The sequence below is a fragment of the Salarias fasciatus genome, chromosome 15, assembly GCF_902148845.1.
Source record: "Salarias fasciatus chromosome 15, fSalaFa1.1, whole genome shotgun sequence".
NCBI lineage: Eukaryota > Metazoa > Chordata > Actinopteri > Blenniiformes > Blenniidae > Salarias > Salarias fasciatus.
In genome coordinates this window covers 12,010,772-12,026,004 of record NC_043759.1, presented here as the reverse complement: position 1 = coordinate 12,026,004, position 15,233 = coordinate 12,010,772, and the positions used below count along the sequence as shown (strand labels likewise).

Below are 15,233 nucleotides of genomic sequence, written 5' to 3'. Positions count from 1 at the left end.
GACACACGTGAACTACCAGCGGCGTGAAATACAGTTTAACACACTGAACAGCTGGGCTGTCTGGATGTTATCATTCATGACGCATGGCTTTTGTTGCATTATTTTTTGTTTCTATACTACTATCTCAAAATAAGCACATGTGTTCATAAAATGGCTCAAAAAGTTTCGGAGACTTTCCTCAGTTCAAAGCTGTTCAACATCAGAGTCTGACAAACGTCCATTAACTCGATGCTCGAGGAGCAAAATCTGAAACAAAAGTTTCCATTTCTGTGTTGCAACAATCCAAACCTTATCTGATCCGAAGCTTCATCCTTCAACACGAACATTCACATACTTTAATGAGCAGCTTCAGTGGATGGATTTAACAGGGGGACCCACAGCCTCCTCACACCCAGATGTGGAGTAATTAACCCGCAAATGAAGACTTTCCTCACGACTATTAAAACACCAACATTTCGAAGGAGTCAGCACCGTCTTCCCCTCATGCTTTCCAGTAAATTTTTCTCTGGCCTCTTTGGAGCCTGTGAGGCATCTGGGAGGGTCCGCCGGGGCCCCGGCCAGAGAGTTACGTCAGCGTTCATGTCAGTCTCTGAGCTCTCACTGCATCCCTGCTAAAACCAGCAGCTCTCACACATGCGCTGGAAAACACACAAAAAAATCAACATTTCAGCCCACGATGACACTTCTACTACTGTTCATTAAAAATTAATTTCAATCATTGGTTTAAACTGATAAATATCAACCGTGCAGTTTGGTTTTTTACCCATAAAAGAGCTGAACAAGTCATTTGAAGCTGAATGTGCCTCGTGCTGCTTATTTCATGAGTGCTGTAGCTCCCTGCTGCCCATCCTCTGTATCGAGTATCTTTAATAAGCAGCATACGTCTTTTATACCGCATTGTCCGTATTAAAGGATCTGGAGCCAATCCCAGGAAGGCGGGAAAACGCCCTAAACAGGTCGCCAGTGCATCACAGGAACACACACAGTCGCAGAATGTGCAACTGTCTGTTTTTATCCTGCTTGTGTAACAATGAACGCAATGCCAAATCTAATGGAAGTTTTGTTTTTTTTTTTTCGCTTTTGATTCACTTAGTATGAGAGATCATTTTGTCAGCTGATGTTGAACACGGCTCAACAGTCGTGACTGACCCTCTCTTTGTTCTTATCTATTTTTTTTCCTTCCTGGCACCAACTCTTTGCTCCAATTTTTTGTTTTCCAGCAGTGAAAGGTTTCTGAGTGACTCTTCCAAGCAAAGTTTTGATGAGAACCGCTCCATGGTTTCTGCACCCTCATCGCGAGACGCCATCACCTCATGTGAACCAAACAGTCCGAGTGTGTGTTCGCACACGGGATGGCCGCTAACACACACACACACACACACACTGGGGAATCGAACTCCAGAGAATTTACAAACTATGATATCAATTCAAACAAATCCTTCCAGGATTTAATTAAGCATCCTCTGACAGATGATAGAGTCAAATATTGTTACTGCAATATATACCCTGTTTTTGTGCGCGAATTAACACAAACGTGTTCATTTTTCCAAATAAAAGCCTCTATTGATGCCATCAGAGGAGTTATTACTTTTTATTATTTAATTATTGTTCACTGTTCATCAAACGTGGGAACAAAAATCAGAACTGTGTGTTTTTAACTGTTTGAGAGGTCTCTAAAGAAATGACTGCTGTAAAACATGTTTGCCAGGCCAGTGTGTGTGTAGGTGTGTGTGTGTGTGTGTGTGTGTGTGTGTGTGTGTGTGTGTGTGTGTGTGTGTGTGTAGAGGAGTTTCACGTCTGGGCCGGTCCTCGGATCGTAAACACTCTGCTATACCTGATAGACAGAGATTATGGCAGTGTGTTTGTGCATGTGTTGGTCTTTTGATGTGCAGCCGGTCCTTTGTTGATTTTTTTTTTTTTTTTTTTGTTATCAGAGATTCCTCTCCTCTTCCTGTCTCCCACAATGCATAGCTGCCTTTATCAGGCTGTAAACGGGGTCGTGGAGTGCCAGGATGTGATAGTCCTTCATACTTCTCCCCCTCCTGAGATGCACGCCCCTTCCTTTCACTCCTCAATCTGCACACTCGAAGGCCGCGGCTCGCATCTTAACATTTGTGCAGTTTATCTCAGGAGAAATGGACGGTGTGACGCTGAGCATGCAGCTTCTGTGGATGTACAACGCGGGTTGGTATCCTGTCTAGTTGTGCATGAAATACAGGAAATATCTTTGTTTCAATGCATGAAACATTTAAGTGGAACTCATGTCTTATGTACTTAAAAATGTAGTTATCATTTCTGTATATTCTATTTTGTTAAAACAAATGCGTTTTGGGGCTTGAGACTAAGCTGATGCATGTAGATGCTGCTTTCTGTGTCATGCTAACTTGTGCTTATTTAAATCAGTTAACTTTTGACAACGCATGGTCTGATGAACCAGGGAAAGTTTTCATTGTTCTTCTGCCAGGGAAGTCTTTCCAGCATCTGGAGATCAAACATTTCTGATTGATTTTGAACAGTTTGTGCTACAATGTCCGCAAGATTTTTTGGGGACAAAAGAATTATTGATCAGGAAAGATGAGGAGCATGGTGGAACACATTGAAATGAAATCTAATAAACTGACATTTTATAAAATTCAGGTCAAAATTTGGAGCAACAACCCAGAGAACATGACTGAATCTATTCTCATCTTGTGACGGGAGAAAGTAATCACATTACCCAAAACCCTGATATGACTCGGTTTTGGTACATGAGAGTAAAATGTTGGGAGCTTTTATTTGTCTATGCATAGATGCACAAGATCTAAGCATTCCCGGCCAGGTAAATATGCCGACCCCCTCAGTTCCCGTTCATAACTTTCCGCATCGCTGGTTTCCTTACAGTACAGAGGAAACTATTTCAACAACTGAAAGACTCTCCACAAGTCCCATCTACTCATACCCTCTCCCGCTCTGGAAAGGCTATCGGGTTGCACTATGAACGGACAGAATCGCTTCATTAAATAGCTTATTAAATAGGTTATTTGACAGAGTGGTATGAGACATATCTCTGTGTTTTAAGTAGTATAGGGTTACTCCTTCCTCTGGGCCATAACATATTATGAAGTGCACAGGTTGCTTTGTGCTGGGGCCCCGGGTCACGGCCTACTAAATATTTAGGGAGGGTGTACACGCCCCTGCAGCCCTCCCAGATGGAGGGAGACACGATAGAAACAGAAAAGAAAATAAACAGAAGAAGCTTTAGAGAGAGAGAGAGAGAGAGACAGGAGAAAGACACAGCATGTGCCGTTTTCAGCAGAAACTGAATTTACTGAGTTTAAAGCTGATTAATGACTTTCTGAAAGCAGATACTAAAAGCTCTCAGACAAACTTAAATGGTTTAGGAAAATACTTCTATATTTTGAGCCAACGTCAAACACTTATCTTCAATAAAGAGAAATTACATCGGTAAATCACACCTTGATAAAAAACATATTCAGGATTTTCTTTTCTTAACTTAAACTTAAAAAAAAGAAGCAAAAAGAGAATGAATTGTGAAAACTATTAAAGCAAAGTACAAATAACCTGAAAATACTTTGCACCTTGGGTTTGGAGTCACATTTCTGCAGCTGCTCACACAGAAGGAGCTGCTGGGCTTTAAAGCCGCTCCGATCAACCAGCATTACACTGTGACCCAGCACAAATTTACACAACAGGTGTGTGCATGTCAGCTCGCATTTACATACAATCACCTGATGGGTTAAGAGCGTGTCGGTATGTGGGCGTGCGTGGCAGTGTGTGTGGCTCTGAGGAGGAAAAAAAAATGAAAAAAAAAGCCCATGTCGGTGTCCCTGTGTGTTAACAAAAGGATTAGCCTGGGATCAAGTGGATCGCGCGGAGCCATAAAAACGTCTGCGGACAAGAATTTTTCACACACTGAAAGGCGACCCCACACAAACAAGCTTACCTTCTGCCGGAGAAAATCCCAGACGCAAACACACACAAACACCGCCACCACACCGACCACAGGGACAGCTCCCAAAGACACACACACGGTAAATAAACAATACTGACAGGACACACACACACACACACACACACACCTTCTGCCAGCGTGTTGTCCTCCGAGTGTCCGTTCAGGCTCGTCATGCTGGAGATTTGTCCATTCTTTTGCAAAGCCTAGACAAAAAAAAAAAAGACACGATAAGAAACAAGAAGCTGCAAGATCTGGTTCAAAAATAACGATTCCAGATCGGCTCTGACGCTCATCCCACAAATGCTGTTCTTTATAAAGATGACGCCACTGAAAAAGGAAATAATTCAGCTTTGTGAGGAAAGCATTCTATGATTTGCCAGACCCAAGCTTCCTAAAAAAAAAAAAATCAGCATTTCATTGACTTCAGTGTCATAAATAAAAGGTTATAGCTGCAGAACTGTTTTCATCAGGGCGCTAATCCCTTCATCTCACTCTCAGCAAGAAGTCAAGAAAGTTTTGACTTCTCTAAAGTGCCCAAAACAATGGCAGCCTTCACTGAACTCAGCAAGTGCAGTTCCACAGTATGACCATCACACCACTGATATAAAACTCCACAAATCATCCGGATATGCCAAGCGACTGCCAAGCCAAGCATGACTGATTGCTTGATTTAAAAGATGAAAAATCATGGATATATTTGTACAAGGTAACAACACACAGTCTGGCTCACGGAACGCCTATCAGAGGATTTGAGTATTTTTTTTTTTTTGGCAGTGACCGGCTCCACATGACAGTCTGATAATGGCGGGCAGGACTGAGCCTTTGTGCGTCCCGGCTGCAGGAGAGGGAACCAGAGCCTCCCCGCAGAGGCGCTAATATAACTAATGGACGAGTCAGGCTCCATTCCCAGCGACCCGGCGTCCGCCTGGAAAAGCCCTGAAAAACGACACCGCGGAGGAGACAGTCTGCTCGCGGCAGGTTTGAAGGATGGGCTGAAAGGTGAGGATAAAGCGAGCAGGAGCAGACTCAAGGTGGGGGGAAGAGGGGGAATCAATGAGAAACCTCAATTTTTGGTTATTGATTGCTAAAAGGGTTAAGTAAAGATTTACCTGTATTGTAGTCAAACTTCTCTCCCACAGTCTTCGGCTGCTTAATAGTCTCAAATGAATGAATCTCTTCCTTCAACACTGCAGTGACCCCTCCTTCTTCATTTTTTTCATTCTCCAGCTACATTACAGTAAATTGCACCCTGCCAGTCATTTTGTGAATAGACACACTTTCTGATTTGTTTGAACTGAGGAGTCAAACTACATAATTTAACTGCAAATGACAGTGAGTCGCTGCTTATGCAACCCCATTTCAAAACACACTCGATGCATAAAGAAGCCACACCTTTGATTTCTTTTCACCGAGGGCCTCCACCCAGTCTATTTTCATCCTGTTTTTTCGGTCAGGTGTGTTACAGTTTCTCAAGCGCACACGGAAGCCACTGTGTCGTTTCTGAGAGGCCTGACCCTCCCGGGAAGCAGCGATGACACCAACCCAACCCCGGCTTATGCAATGCCTGTTCTTGACAAAAGAGTTGAGTTATTCGAGCCTGTTTGACCTCATTTGCATTAAACGAGATCATTTCAGACATGGACTTTTTATTTTACACCAACCACACATTGTGAGGACCACGACAAACTCACAAGTGTATTTGCAGTTTGACGATTATCTGTGAAACATGGAGATGAACTATATGTGTGAATGGAGACTACGCGCAAACAGCAACAGGCCACTGATTGAAAGATGTTGAGTTATGAATGGAAAAGCATAGCAGACATGATCATTTCGATCAATCAGGAGCATTTTAGACTCACACATGTTCTCACACATGAGGAACCCTCCCTGCGTGCACGTGCTGTGCTGTCATTTTCGTCCGCAGGGCCTTGCGATCAGATACGACGCCGTTGAGTCACCAGCTGACCTCCAGACCCTCGGCCACCACACCCTCCACTTGTCTCCCCCGTGACTGGGATTCCCGTCATTCCCAGCATTCTTTGCTATCTTCACTGAAATTTCACAGGTCGCCCAACACCTGACGCCGCATCCACCAAATGTCGTCCTTTCAGCGCCTCTGGATCACAGTCAGACTGACACAGAGGGGCTGGAGGTGTCACTACAGGAACTTTAACAATGTGTAACATCTGAAGGCTCTAATTCAAGGTTTCCCTCTCAGTCTCAGCAGTTTAAAGGAGATCTGCAGAGATATATTCACACACCAATGGCAACGGCAGCCATGCAAGGCACTTGAGCTCCTTTGGGAGCAATTCAAGAGCCAACGTCTCGCTGAAGGACACAGGCTCCAGGACTCTGTGACATTATTATTTTTTTCCTCGTTTGTTTGAGTTCCTCAGTGGAGCAACTAGAAATAAGTTCTTCCTAGGGATCAATACAGCATTGTGATTGCTACTCCAAAACAGTCCAGTATCGATTCCCGAGCAGCTCTCAGTTTCTTTGTTCAACCGAATAGTTCTGCGTTGTTGTGATGAGTTCCTTGTCAGCTTAAACTGACACGAAAACCTAAGGACAGACTTCCTGCTCAAGAAATGTGTGAAAGAGCACAGAACAAAGAGAGGTCTGCTTCAGAAAGCAAGAAAACACACAGAATAACAACAGGAGATTGATTTATTTCCTGTCTGATTGTGTTAGTTTGGAAGATCAGAGAGTGGGAGTGAGATTCAGAACACGCCTCGTGCCACTCCTCAAACCTTCTGAAGCTCTTTCAATCTGTTCTTCATTCCATCTTTGTTTAAAGGTGCTGTAGGCAGGATTTTGCTAGTCAATGCTAATGTTTCTGTGTTTTCTTTGGATTAAATGTTAGAGTATCCATTGATAATCCTTTAGGAGTGTAGCATAACTGCACTACCGCGAGGGCGCAGCGTTTCCATCTGTCTCTGTTCTGAGCTGAAAAGGAATCTCGACAGCTCCAGGTATCTTTGACCAATCAGAAGAGCCCCTGAGGCTCTAACCGTGATTGGTCGAGGGGCGTTCGTCGCATGTTCTTGTGGGAGGGGCTTAACTTGCGTAAGGGTGTGATGTCAGAGAAAACAGGACCAGATTGGCTGTGCTGGGTTTCAAATCGCCATCTTAGATGGGTAACCCTAAGCAAGATGGCGGAGATGCAAAATCCTGCCTACAGCACCTTTAAATCCTCATGAATAATGATTTTACATTCTTTCATTTCATTCCCTCATCTTTCTTTAACCATAATTTTAGACGCTGAAGTAATCTTGGAACAAAGTGTATCAGTTTTCATTAGCTTAACATTTTGAACATTTCCATAGTCATACAATTAAAAAAATATATATAAAAAAACGACTGCTGTGCATCAGTTTTTCCACAGTTTCTCTCTAATTTCACCAACGTCTCGGCTGCAGCCCTTCACTCAGCGGCTCCTGCAGAGAGCCGACACGTCGCTGTGTAAATCACTCAACAAGGGTCAACAGAAGAGATATAAACCTCCTCAACCAAACACATGACGAGACGGAGGCAGTTAATGGAAAACAAGAAGGTGAGACAGCTGGAGAGTCGCATCTTAATACGCTATCCCCAGTTTGAGAGAGGCGAAACCAATTACGCAAAAGAAGTCTGGTGCCTGGTCTTTTAAATCAAATCCACACAAATAAAAGAGGGTAGGCTTGAGATTTGAGTTTAACCTCAGGTCAGGAGCCTGCAACTACACAGACAGTAAGAAATATGGCGTTACTTTATTGCTCTGTTGAGATGCAACGCTGTGTTATGATTTTCAAAGGTCCACAACATGTTTGATAAACCAACAGAGCGCCTATTGTCAGACTGAAAACAGATGGAAATGCTTCTGGAATCAAACACATATCAAATACAGCCGGCGGATATTTTCCATCCCACCACTAAACCAGCAATGAACGTCAATCATCGGTTCGAGGAGAGCACCAATAAACGTAAACAGCAGCTATGAATTCACTCCCTTTGGCTGGAGCAGTCATTTTGCTGTCAGTATATTGTCAACTGTGCCGAAATCAGACATATGGCTAAATGTATGAATGTGAAAAGCTTTTACCTTGCCATGAAGCTAAAGAGGAGTTTATTCAGCTGTTTTGTAGTTTGGTAACAGCGGCTATCAGGTTACCATCACTCTCGGAAGGATGAATGCGCACACAAGCCGGCTCGCCGCAGGAGATAACAGGCTTAAAGGCTCTCTGTGCGGTCGTATTTTGCCCAGGACAGTTAACCCCCCGACCTTTGACCTCCGAGGTGTGGATAGAGTCCCAGAGCAGACGAAAGTGGAACGACACCGTCGGTGAAGAGGGGCGGCGGCCGGGAGAGCAGAGAAAGGAGCAAAGAAGACCAGGGGAGAGGAGGTGAAGATCGAAAGACTGAGAGAGCAGAAATAAAGGATGGAGATGAGGCGAGAGACGACGGACAGTCAGAAAACTAACGTTATCTTCACCCAGAAGCCATTTTTTGACAGGATAAAACAGATTGGGTACATAGTCAAAGCTTTTTTTTGTAAACTAAACATCATGTAACAGCAGCCATCATGCAAAATGTTCACATTTCCCAGAGCGAATCTGGGGCCTGCACGAGCATCCCCCCCGCCTCTCTCTCTCCCTTCATGTCTCTTCACCCCTGCCAGCCCCCAATCTATTATCCCTGACCCCCACATTCAGTACATACCAAAGATCAAAGCCTGACAGGACTCTCCAAGAACACTCTCACTGTTTCCACAATCCATTAACTCTCCTCAGGTGCTTCGCTGAGACTACCTGTGCTTCTGCGTCTGCACCCTGTATGCTCAGTCTGGACTCTCAACATGTTTCAAATGACCGTCGTCTGATCAGATGTTGGGATCAAGCCAGATGTGACCGCATTATTTCACACCGAGACGTGTTACAGATCATGTCTTTGTTACAATATGTTTACAACAGCGTTGAAAGTCCATCCCTGCTGCGATTTTCTCATCCACTTCTTCCCTGTATACACAGAAGGTTTTCCAGTGTGCTTTTATTTGTGGGGACTTTCAGGGAGGAAGGCATCTATTACAATAAATCTGTCAACTCTTCACTGGCAAATACGCAGGCACAAACTGTGTATGGAACAAACCCTCCGGTTCCATGAATCTGTCAGTGTCCCTCTGTGTTTCTGTGTGTGGAGGTGGGATTGCCAGCTCTTCCACTGGGGTTTTCTCTTCTACATGAAGCTGATCAGAGGTGGGTTCTAAGTAAACGCAGTGATTCATCCTTCCATCTTCTAAACCTGGATTATTTAAGTTAGGCTTCAATAATCATTCAAAGCTGAGTTTGATGTTACTGTGACAGCTGCACACATTTGCATACAGTAAACACAGTACTGGCCTAATTCCTTTATCAATGATCATTAAATGTGAGAGCGTGAACCAGATTTCACCGGTTCTCACGTTTGTCAATATCATTATGGTGCTGCACGGGAGGAATCAATTAAGCTTTATTGATAAGTGTAGAAGATTTCAGCAGGTTCAGCAGTGATTTGCCATGCACAACGATCATTAAATTATTCACCGTATGGATTAGAAGGTTCACTCCTCGAAGCAAATCAATAAAATCTTTTCATTTCAGGTCCTTTTAGTGACGCAGTCTGACACTTGCAGTATGCCACCCTGCTGACACTTTGGTTTCTTACCTTTTCATTCACTGAGATAAAAACAAATAACTCTACATCTCGGCCCAGAAATCCACATTAGCCCCTGTGTGCGACGGCCTGCTGGATTTAATCTCACATACGTGATGTGAGAAGAGAACCTGGGGGAGAGTCAGTCCAATAAATTAAACATGAGTGTGATAAAAATAAGGAGCAGCCGCACTGCGCATGTGCTTGAGAGAGCTCGGGCTGGAGAAGAAGCAGGAATGACATGAATGCAAAGCAAAAGGTCTGGTGACGGAGAGACACACCTGTTCTACGGTTTCAGGACAACAGATTGTCCTCCTCTACCTACATCAGTGCATCTCTAACCCTTTGACCCCCGGTCTCTGTACCTCCCACAATTTGTCTGTTTTTCATCTCCCCCGCGCCTTCATGTGTGCGACTGCTGCACTCGAACAGCAAACGGAGCCAAACAACAACAGCGGCGGCCAGAGCAAAAAGTGAGACCCCCCAGGACACATAATCTGGCCAGCGTCTGACCCCGGAGGCCCGCCTCTCGAACTGGGCTGAAACAACAAATCCCACCTCCTCGCCGACCCCCCCCTGTCATCTCTGAGCTCTGATAACCGTCATACGCGAGAAGAGAGGATGACTGGGAAGAAAACGCAGACGCCAGAAATATGGCTTTAATTAGCGAGACACTTAAGCCAGACTGTTTTTTTTTTTTTTTTTTAATAGCTTTGGGCCTCAAATTACTCTTAGATTATTGCTCCATTAATGTCTGAATGTTTGATCCAGGTTTTGGCACAGAAACAACATCCAGGGTCACAGACATCACGAGAACAACACATGATATCGGACCGGACGTCAGGCTGAGGAGCAATATCAAAAGTCATGTAATTTTTAATAAATGTGTGTCAGTAAGTAGGAGAACATAGTTCTCAGTTTACAGCTGACAGAAAGAGGTTAATGCAATTACTTTAAAATGAGAATTAGGTCAGCAAAAAGAACAAAACTAATCATTTGATTTAGTATTTGTGAGCATGTTGTGGTTATTATTGGTCCTTTCGTGGAAATGTCGGAATCAGACCACATTAATCATCAAAAATTGGATTATTTTAATGAAATACTGTTTAAAGTTAATCTCATCATCCAATAAATCTGTCATTAATAAAAAAGTGACCTATTTAAGGGCAGGGTTTCAGAGGTCACACCGGAGTGGGTCGCCGGAAATCTGGTCCTGAAGGTCTGGGGTCGGATCCACCACAAACAGTCCTGATAACACAAAAGATACTGGATTTATCCAAAACCGATGTTGTCTGACTTCAGTAGGTAGTTCGTTTTCACACGACATGCAAATGAGAGTGAATTTTCAGTTTTTTTCTCTTCTTGTTTTTGATAAAACAGATTTGTATTTGAGGAACTATGTGCATCTCACTGAGCTGTCAAAACACTGGAGGAAAGGCTGAAGGCGATGTTCTTCGCTCTCCTCTCAGTCTAACCTAAAGCAGATAATCCATCAGGAGGATCAGTGACAATCACCTGCAGGTCTGTAATCATGAGCCAATACATTTTTCAGTGACTTTTTTATCGTTATTAATCCACATGTGGACTGAGGGGAAGCCTTCGTCACGTCTCGCTGAGTCTTCTTCGCGTCACGGGGTCGAGCGCCATTTGGTTTGAGCAGAGTAACAAGAGACATGTGAAAAGAATCAGCTTTGAAAAGTCGCTTGTCTCTCGCCTAAGAATAAATAAATAAATAAATAAATCGGCATCCCTCTTATTCGTCTTGCATTCGTCAGAGATACATTTCAGTCGTGATGGCAGTGAAGCGACGATCAGCTGTTTGCCGTTTCAGACAACATCTCCATTCAACTCCAGCGCTAAATCACTGTACGGCATGCTTCCAATCATCCTGAGCAGCAGTTGAATCATAAAGCTGCTGTCATAAGACACTACTCAGGAGTTCGGCTCTACGGCGTAATGTACAGTGGACAGTATGGGGCTTGTGACACATACACACACACACAAACACACACACACACACATTTCTCTGCAGTGAAGTCAGACCAGACTCTCCCAAACACAGCTGGACTGTGTTTACTTATTTAGCGTTTTTTTGGAGAGCTGCTACAAAAAGTAACTGTCTCTCCTGAAGTGCACAAACCCAGGCGCACGTGTGATGATTTGAGAACTGCGATAAGTCCCACAGGACCCTGAAGGCATCGTGCAATCATAAACCTTTCACAGCAGATACACAGTTTAAATTAAGAATATCCTGGTTTTATTTGTTTGGAAGTTGTCATACCTTTGAGGTAAAGCGATAATAGTGGTTATGAGTTAAAAGTACAGCAGTGACGGCGGTTTGGTGGCGAGGCACCACTAAATACAGCTAAAGACGCTTCAGCTGTGCAGGTCACAGAAGATGCAGAAAAGCAGCAGCTGCTCTGAGGCCAACGCTCACTGTTTGCCCTTCAAATGCTCCTGACTCCCAGCAGAACACACACACACACACACACACACACACACACACACACACACACACACACACACACACACACACACACACACACACACACACACAAACACACACACACACACTCACACACACTCACTGCTGCATCAGGACCTGGGCTGATGAAAAATGGATGTGCAAAAGCAGCAACAGAGCAGAAGGCAGAAAAAGAGGCGAACAAGTACATGAGAGAGGAGAGTGAGGTGAGCTGTGAACGGACCTCCTCCTCCACCTAACAGTGAGGAAAACAGCTCTTCAGCTCCCAACAAAGGCTATTCTCTGCAGAAAAAAATAACAGCATTGTTTGCCCAAACGCTTTACACAACCCATGGTTTACGTTTTCCTGCCGAGTGGCCTTGAAAACAATGTTTTTTCTCATGAGCGACGGCCGAAACGGCTCATTACATACATCCCAACGCCAAGGGTGCAATTCACGCACTTACTTACAGTGTGAGTCGCATCCCTGCGTCTTCATTAACCACACCGTAAATCGTCACGACGCTTTAAATGCAGGAGTTAATGGTCGCACGGTAGAACCCTGATGGGTCTTTCATCCTTCAGTAAAATGGAAGCTCGCTGTAGGAGCTGGTTTCAGAAAATACACACAGAGAGAAGGCTATTTGGTTTCGACAAAACACACTCAGTGACGTCAAACAAAACTGCACTCAGGAGAATCTCAGGGAAAGCAGAAGATGCCCTGGGTCTGGTCGTGACACACCTTGCAGAGATAAAATGATGAATCATGGTGATAAAAAAACAAAAAAAAAGGAGGAACAAAAAATGGAGGCAATGACACCAAAACAGCAGCAGGATGTAATCAAGGTGAAAGGAAGGTTGAGATATAAACAAGGAAAGACTGATGCCTTTCGAGCAATTAATGAGTGAGATCGCACCTGAATCACAAACATCTCTCAGTGTACAGATTGATTTACACAACGCTGCGATATAGGAGCGACCTGGAAGTCAATTAGAGCCTTGTCTGTGAGGGATGGAGAAACTAATTTAATTAGATCTTATAGATGACCGCAGTCGGTTAAACACCCACCCATGATTCCATATATATACCTCTGACTTTAAAAGGGATAGATGAAACGCCATCAGGTAAAGCAATAACAAAAACACAGGACGGCGTGGGTGGCGATCACTGTGATTGATTGGGATGGAGTAGCTACAAACGTCCCCGAGGAACAGTGAACGAGATGAGCCCAGAGCGGCAATGTTCAATAGTGTATCATCATCACAGGACAGCCATTTCCCGGGAGGAGACTCTTCTTTGCTGCGACCTAAATGATTATTAGCTTTAACACGAGCATCAACATGTCACTATTTCACCAAACTTCTATTTATTGGAGGACGAGCACCTCAAAAAATCTTTCTTTCCAGACTGTGAGAAATATGAAAAACTTTAATAATGAACAGCAGCTTAGGTGCAATATTAACAATTTATAGGTTGATTAGACTAGGGGAAATGAGCTGGAACACTGTGAACACTGTGTAGAAACAAAAACAAGCCGCATAGACGAGGGGGAAAACATTATTATGCAACACTTTTTTGTCGATGCAGTTTTGGTACGTGCTGTGATCAGAGTCGATTATGAAGCAGAGAATGAAAGGAGGAAAAAAGAGGAATGTTCAGCAGTATCATCACTGTATTATCGAACGAGGATTAGGTGAAGTTGCTAACCAGCTGGTACAGTCGAAGGATGTCCTTAATGTAAATTTCTGCAACTAACCTCTTTGTGAATTGAAGTTGGGTCAAATGTGATTATGTACTTTCATAACAGTCTTCATGTACGTCCAAAAAGCACAGTTGGGCTGCTGTGGTTTGAGGGTTGTGTTTTGTCTGCCTTCGATAAATTCTTATTACGCAATGACTCCCGTCACTGGACTTTCTGCTCTAACCGACTAAATGCATTATTTAGCCTTCCCTGACAAAAAGCTCTTTACAGAAGAACTTCAGCGTTTGCTTGTGGAGGACTGGAAAAAGCAGAGTCAATACAAAAGAGATGAAGTGCTTTATAAGGTTACGCAGTCATTTAAAGGAGAGCTAAACTCATAAAGTACAGCTTCTCGAAAAGGGAAAGTTTGCAGCTGTAACAGTTCAAAACAGAAAATAATATATTACACTGGACTATCTGATGGTGTAGACAGAGAAAAATCATCTCACAGTTGAGAAAATTCCTGGTTTGACATGATTCTGGACCTGAGGATATTAATGTGTTTAGTTTGCATGTTCCTCCCTTGTTGTGAGCGTGTGTCTTTTATTTTCCATTGTGGTCATTTTGTTTTTCTCCCACAGCCTCAAAACATCGGCCTGTCCTCAGCTGGGATCAGAACATTTGACATTTCTTCTATGTGGATGAAATTAATGTTAAAAGTTATGCGATCAAAGTTTAACTTGAAGCTGACTTGATATTTCTATTGGATGTGAAAATGAAATAAAGTTGTTCTGGGTTTATAAAACTGTTGAGCAGAGTATAAAAACATCAGCTTTACTTCTTCAAGGGATTTTTTTTTTTTTGCTCAAATTGTGAGTAAAAGCAGCAAGTCCTCAGCTTTCAGCACTCACACAACCACTTTCTCCTCCAACTCAATCTATTCTTTTTTTTTTTTTACCTGAGCCCATTTTCACTCCACCTCTGTCGTCAGTGTCCTTTTGAAACCGGGCAGGAGGGAGAACAATCGGCTGATTCATCTGTCTTTGTGTCACGTTGGCGGGCCCCCCTTATAACCTCCCCCCTCTCCTTTTACATCTTTTTTTTTGCTCCTTTCTCTCTCTACACTCTGCCCACCCAAAACGCCGCCTCGCCAGCCCTTGCTGCTGAACGTGGGGGCTCCGGACTCGTCCCAGACCAGGCCCATCCTCAATGGCTCTTCTGTCTCACTCCCTCCTCTCTCTCTCTCTCTCTCTCTCTGCTTAACAGGATAATCAGAGGCGGAGCAGCGTCTGATCAGCCGCAGCTCATTATACAGGAACGTACCAGCCTTAATCAGCACACATTACATTATATAACACGATGCTGGATCATTGGAGTCACCTGTGACGGCCGGACGAGCCGACATGTGATTCAGGTCCCGACAGGTGACTAGGATCTAGTTTCCTGGTAGTCGTAGTGTTCAGGG

The 15,233-nt window shown here is 43.8% G+C and overlaps 1 protein-coding gene across 1 annotated transcript in view; it reads right to left on the bottom strand.

The window, feature by feature from the left end:
• The window catches only part of akap12b (A kinase (PRKA) anchor protein 12b), a 38,183-nt gene that overhangs the window by 17,856 nt on the left and 5,094 nt on the right, over positions 1-15,233 (bottom strand). Inside the window, 1 exon segment of the mRNA XM_030109687.1 lies at positions 4,080-4,155. Within this exon segment, the coding sequence (XP_029965547.1) occupies positions 4,080-4,155 (76 nt within the window).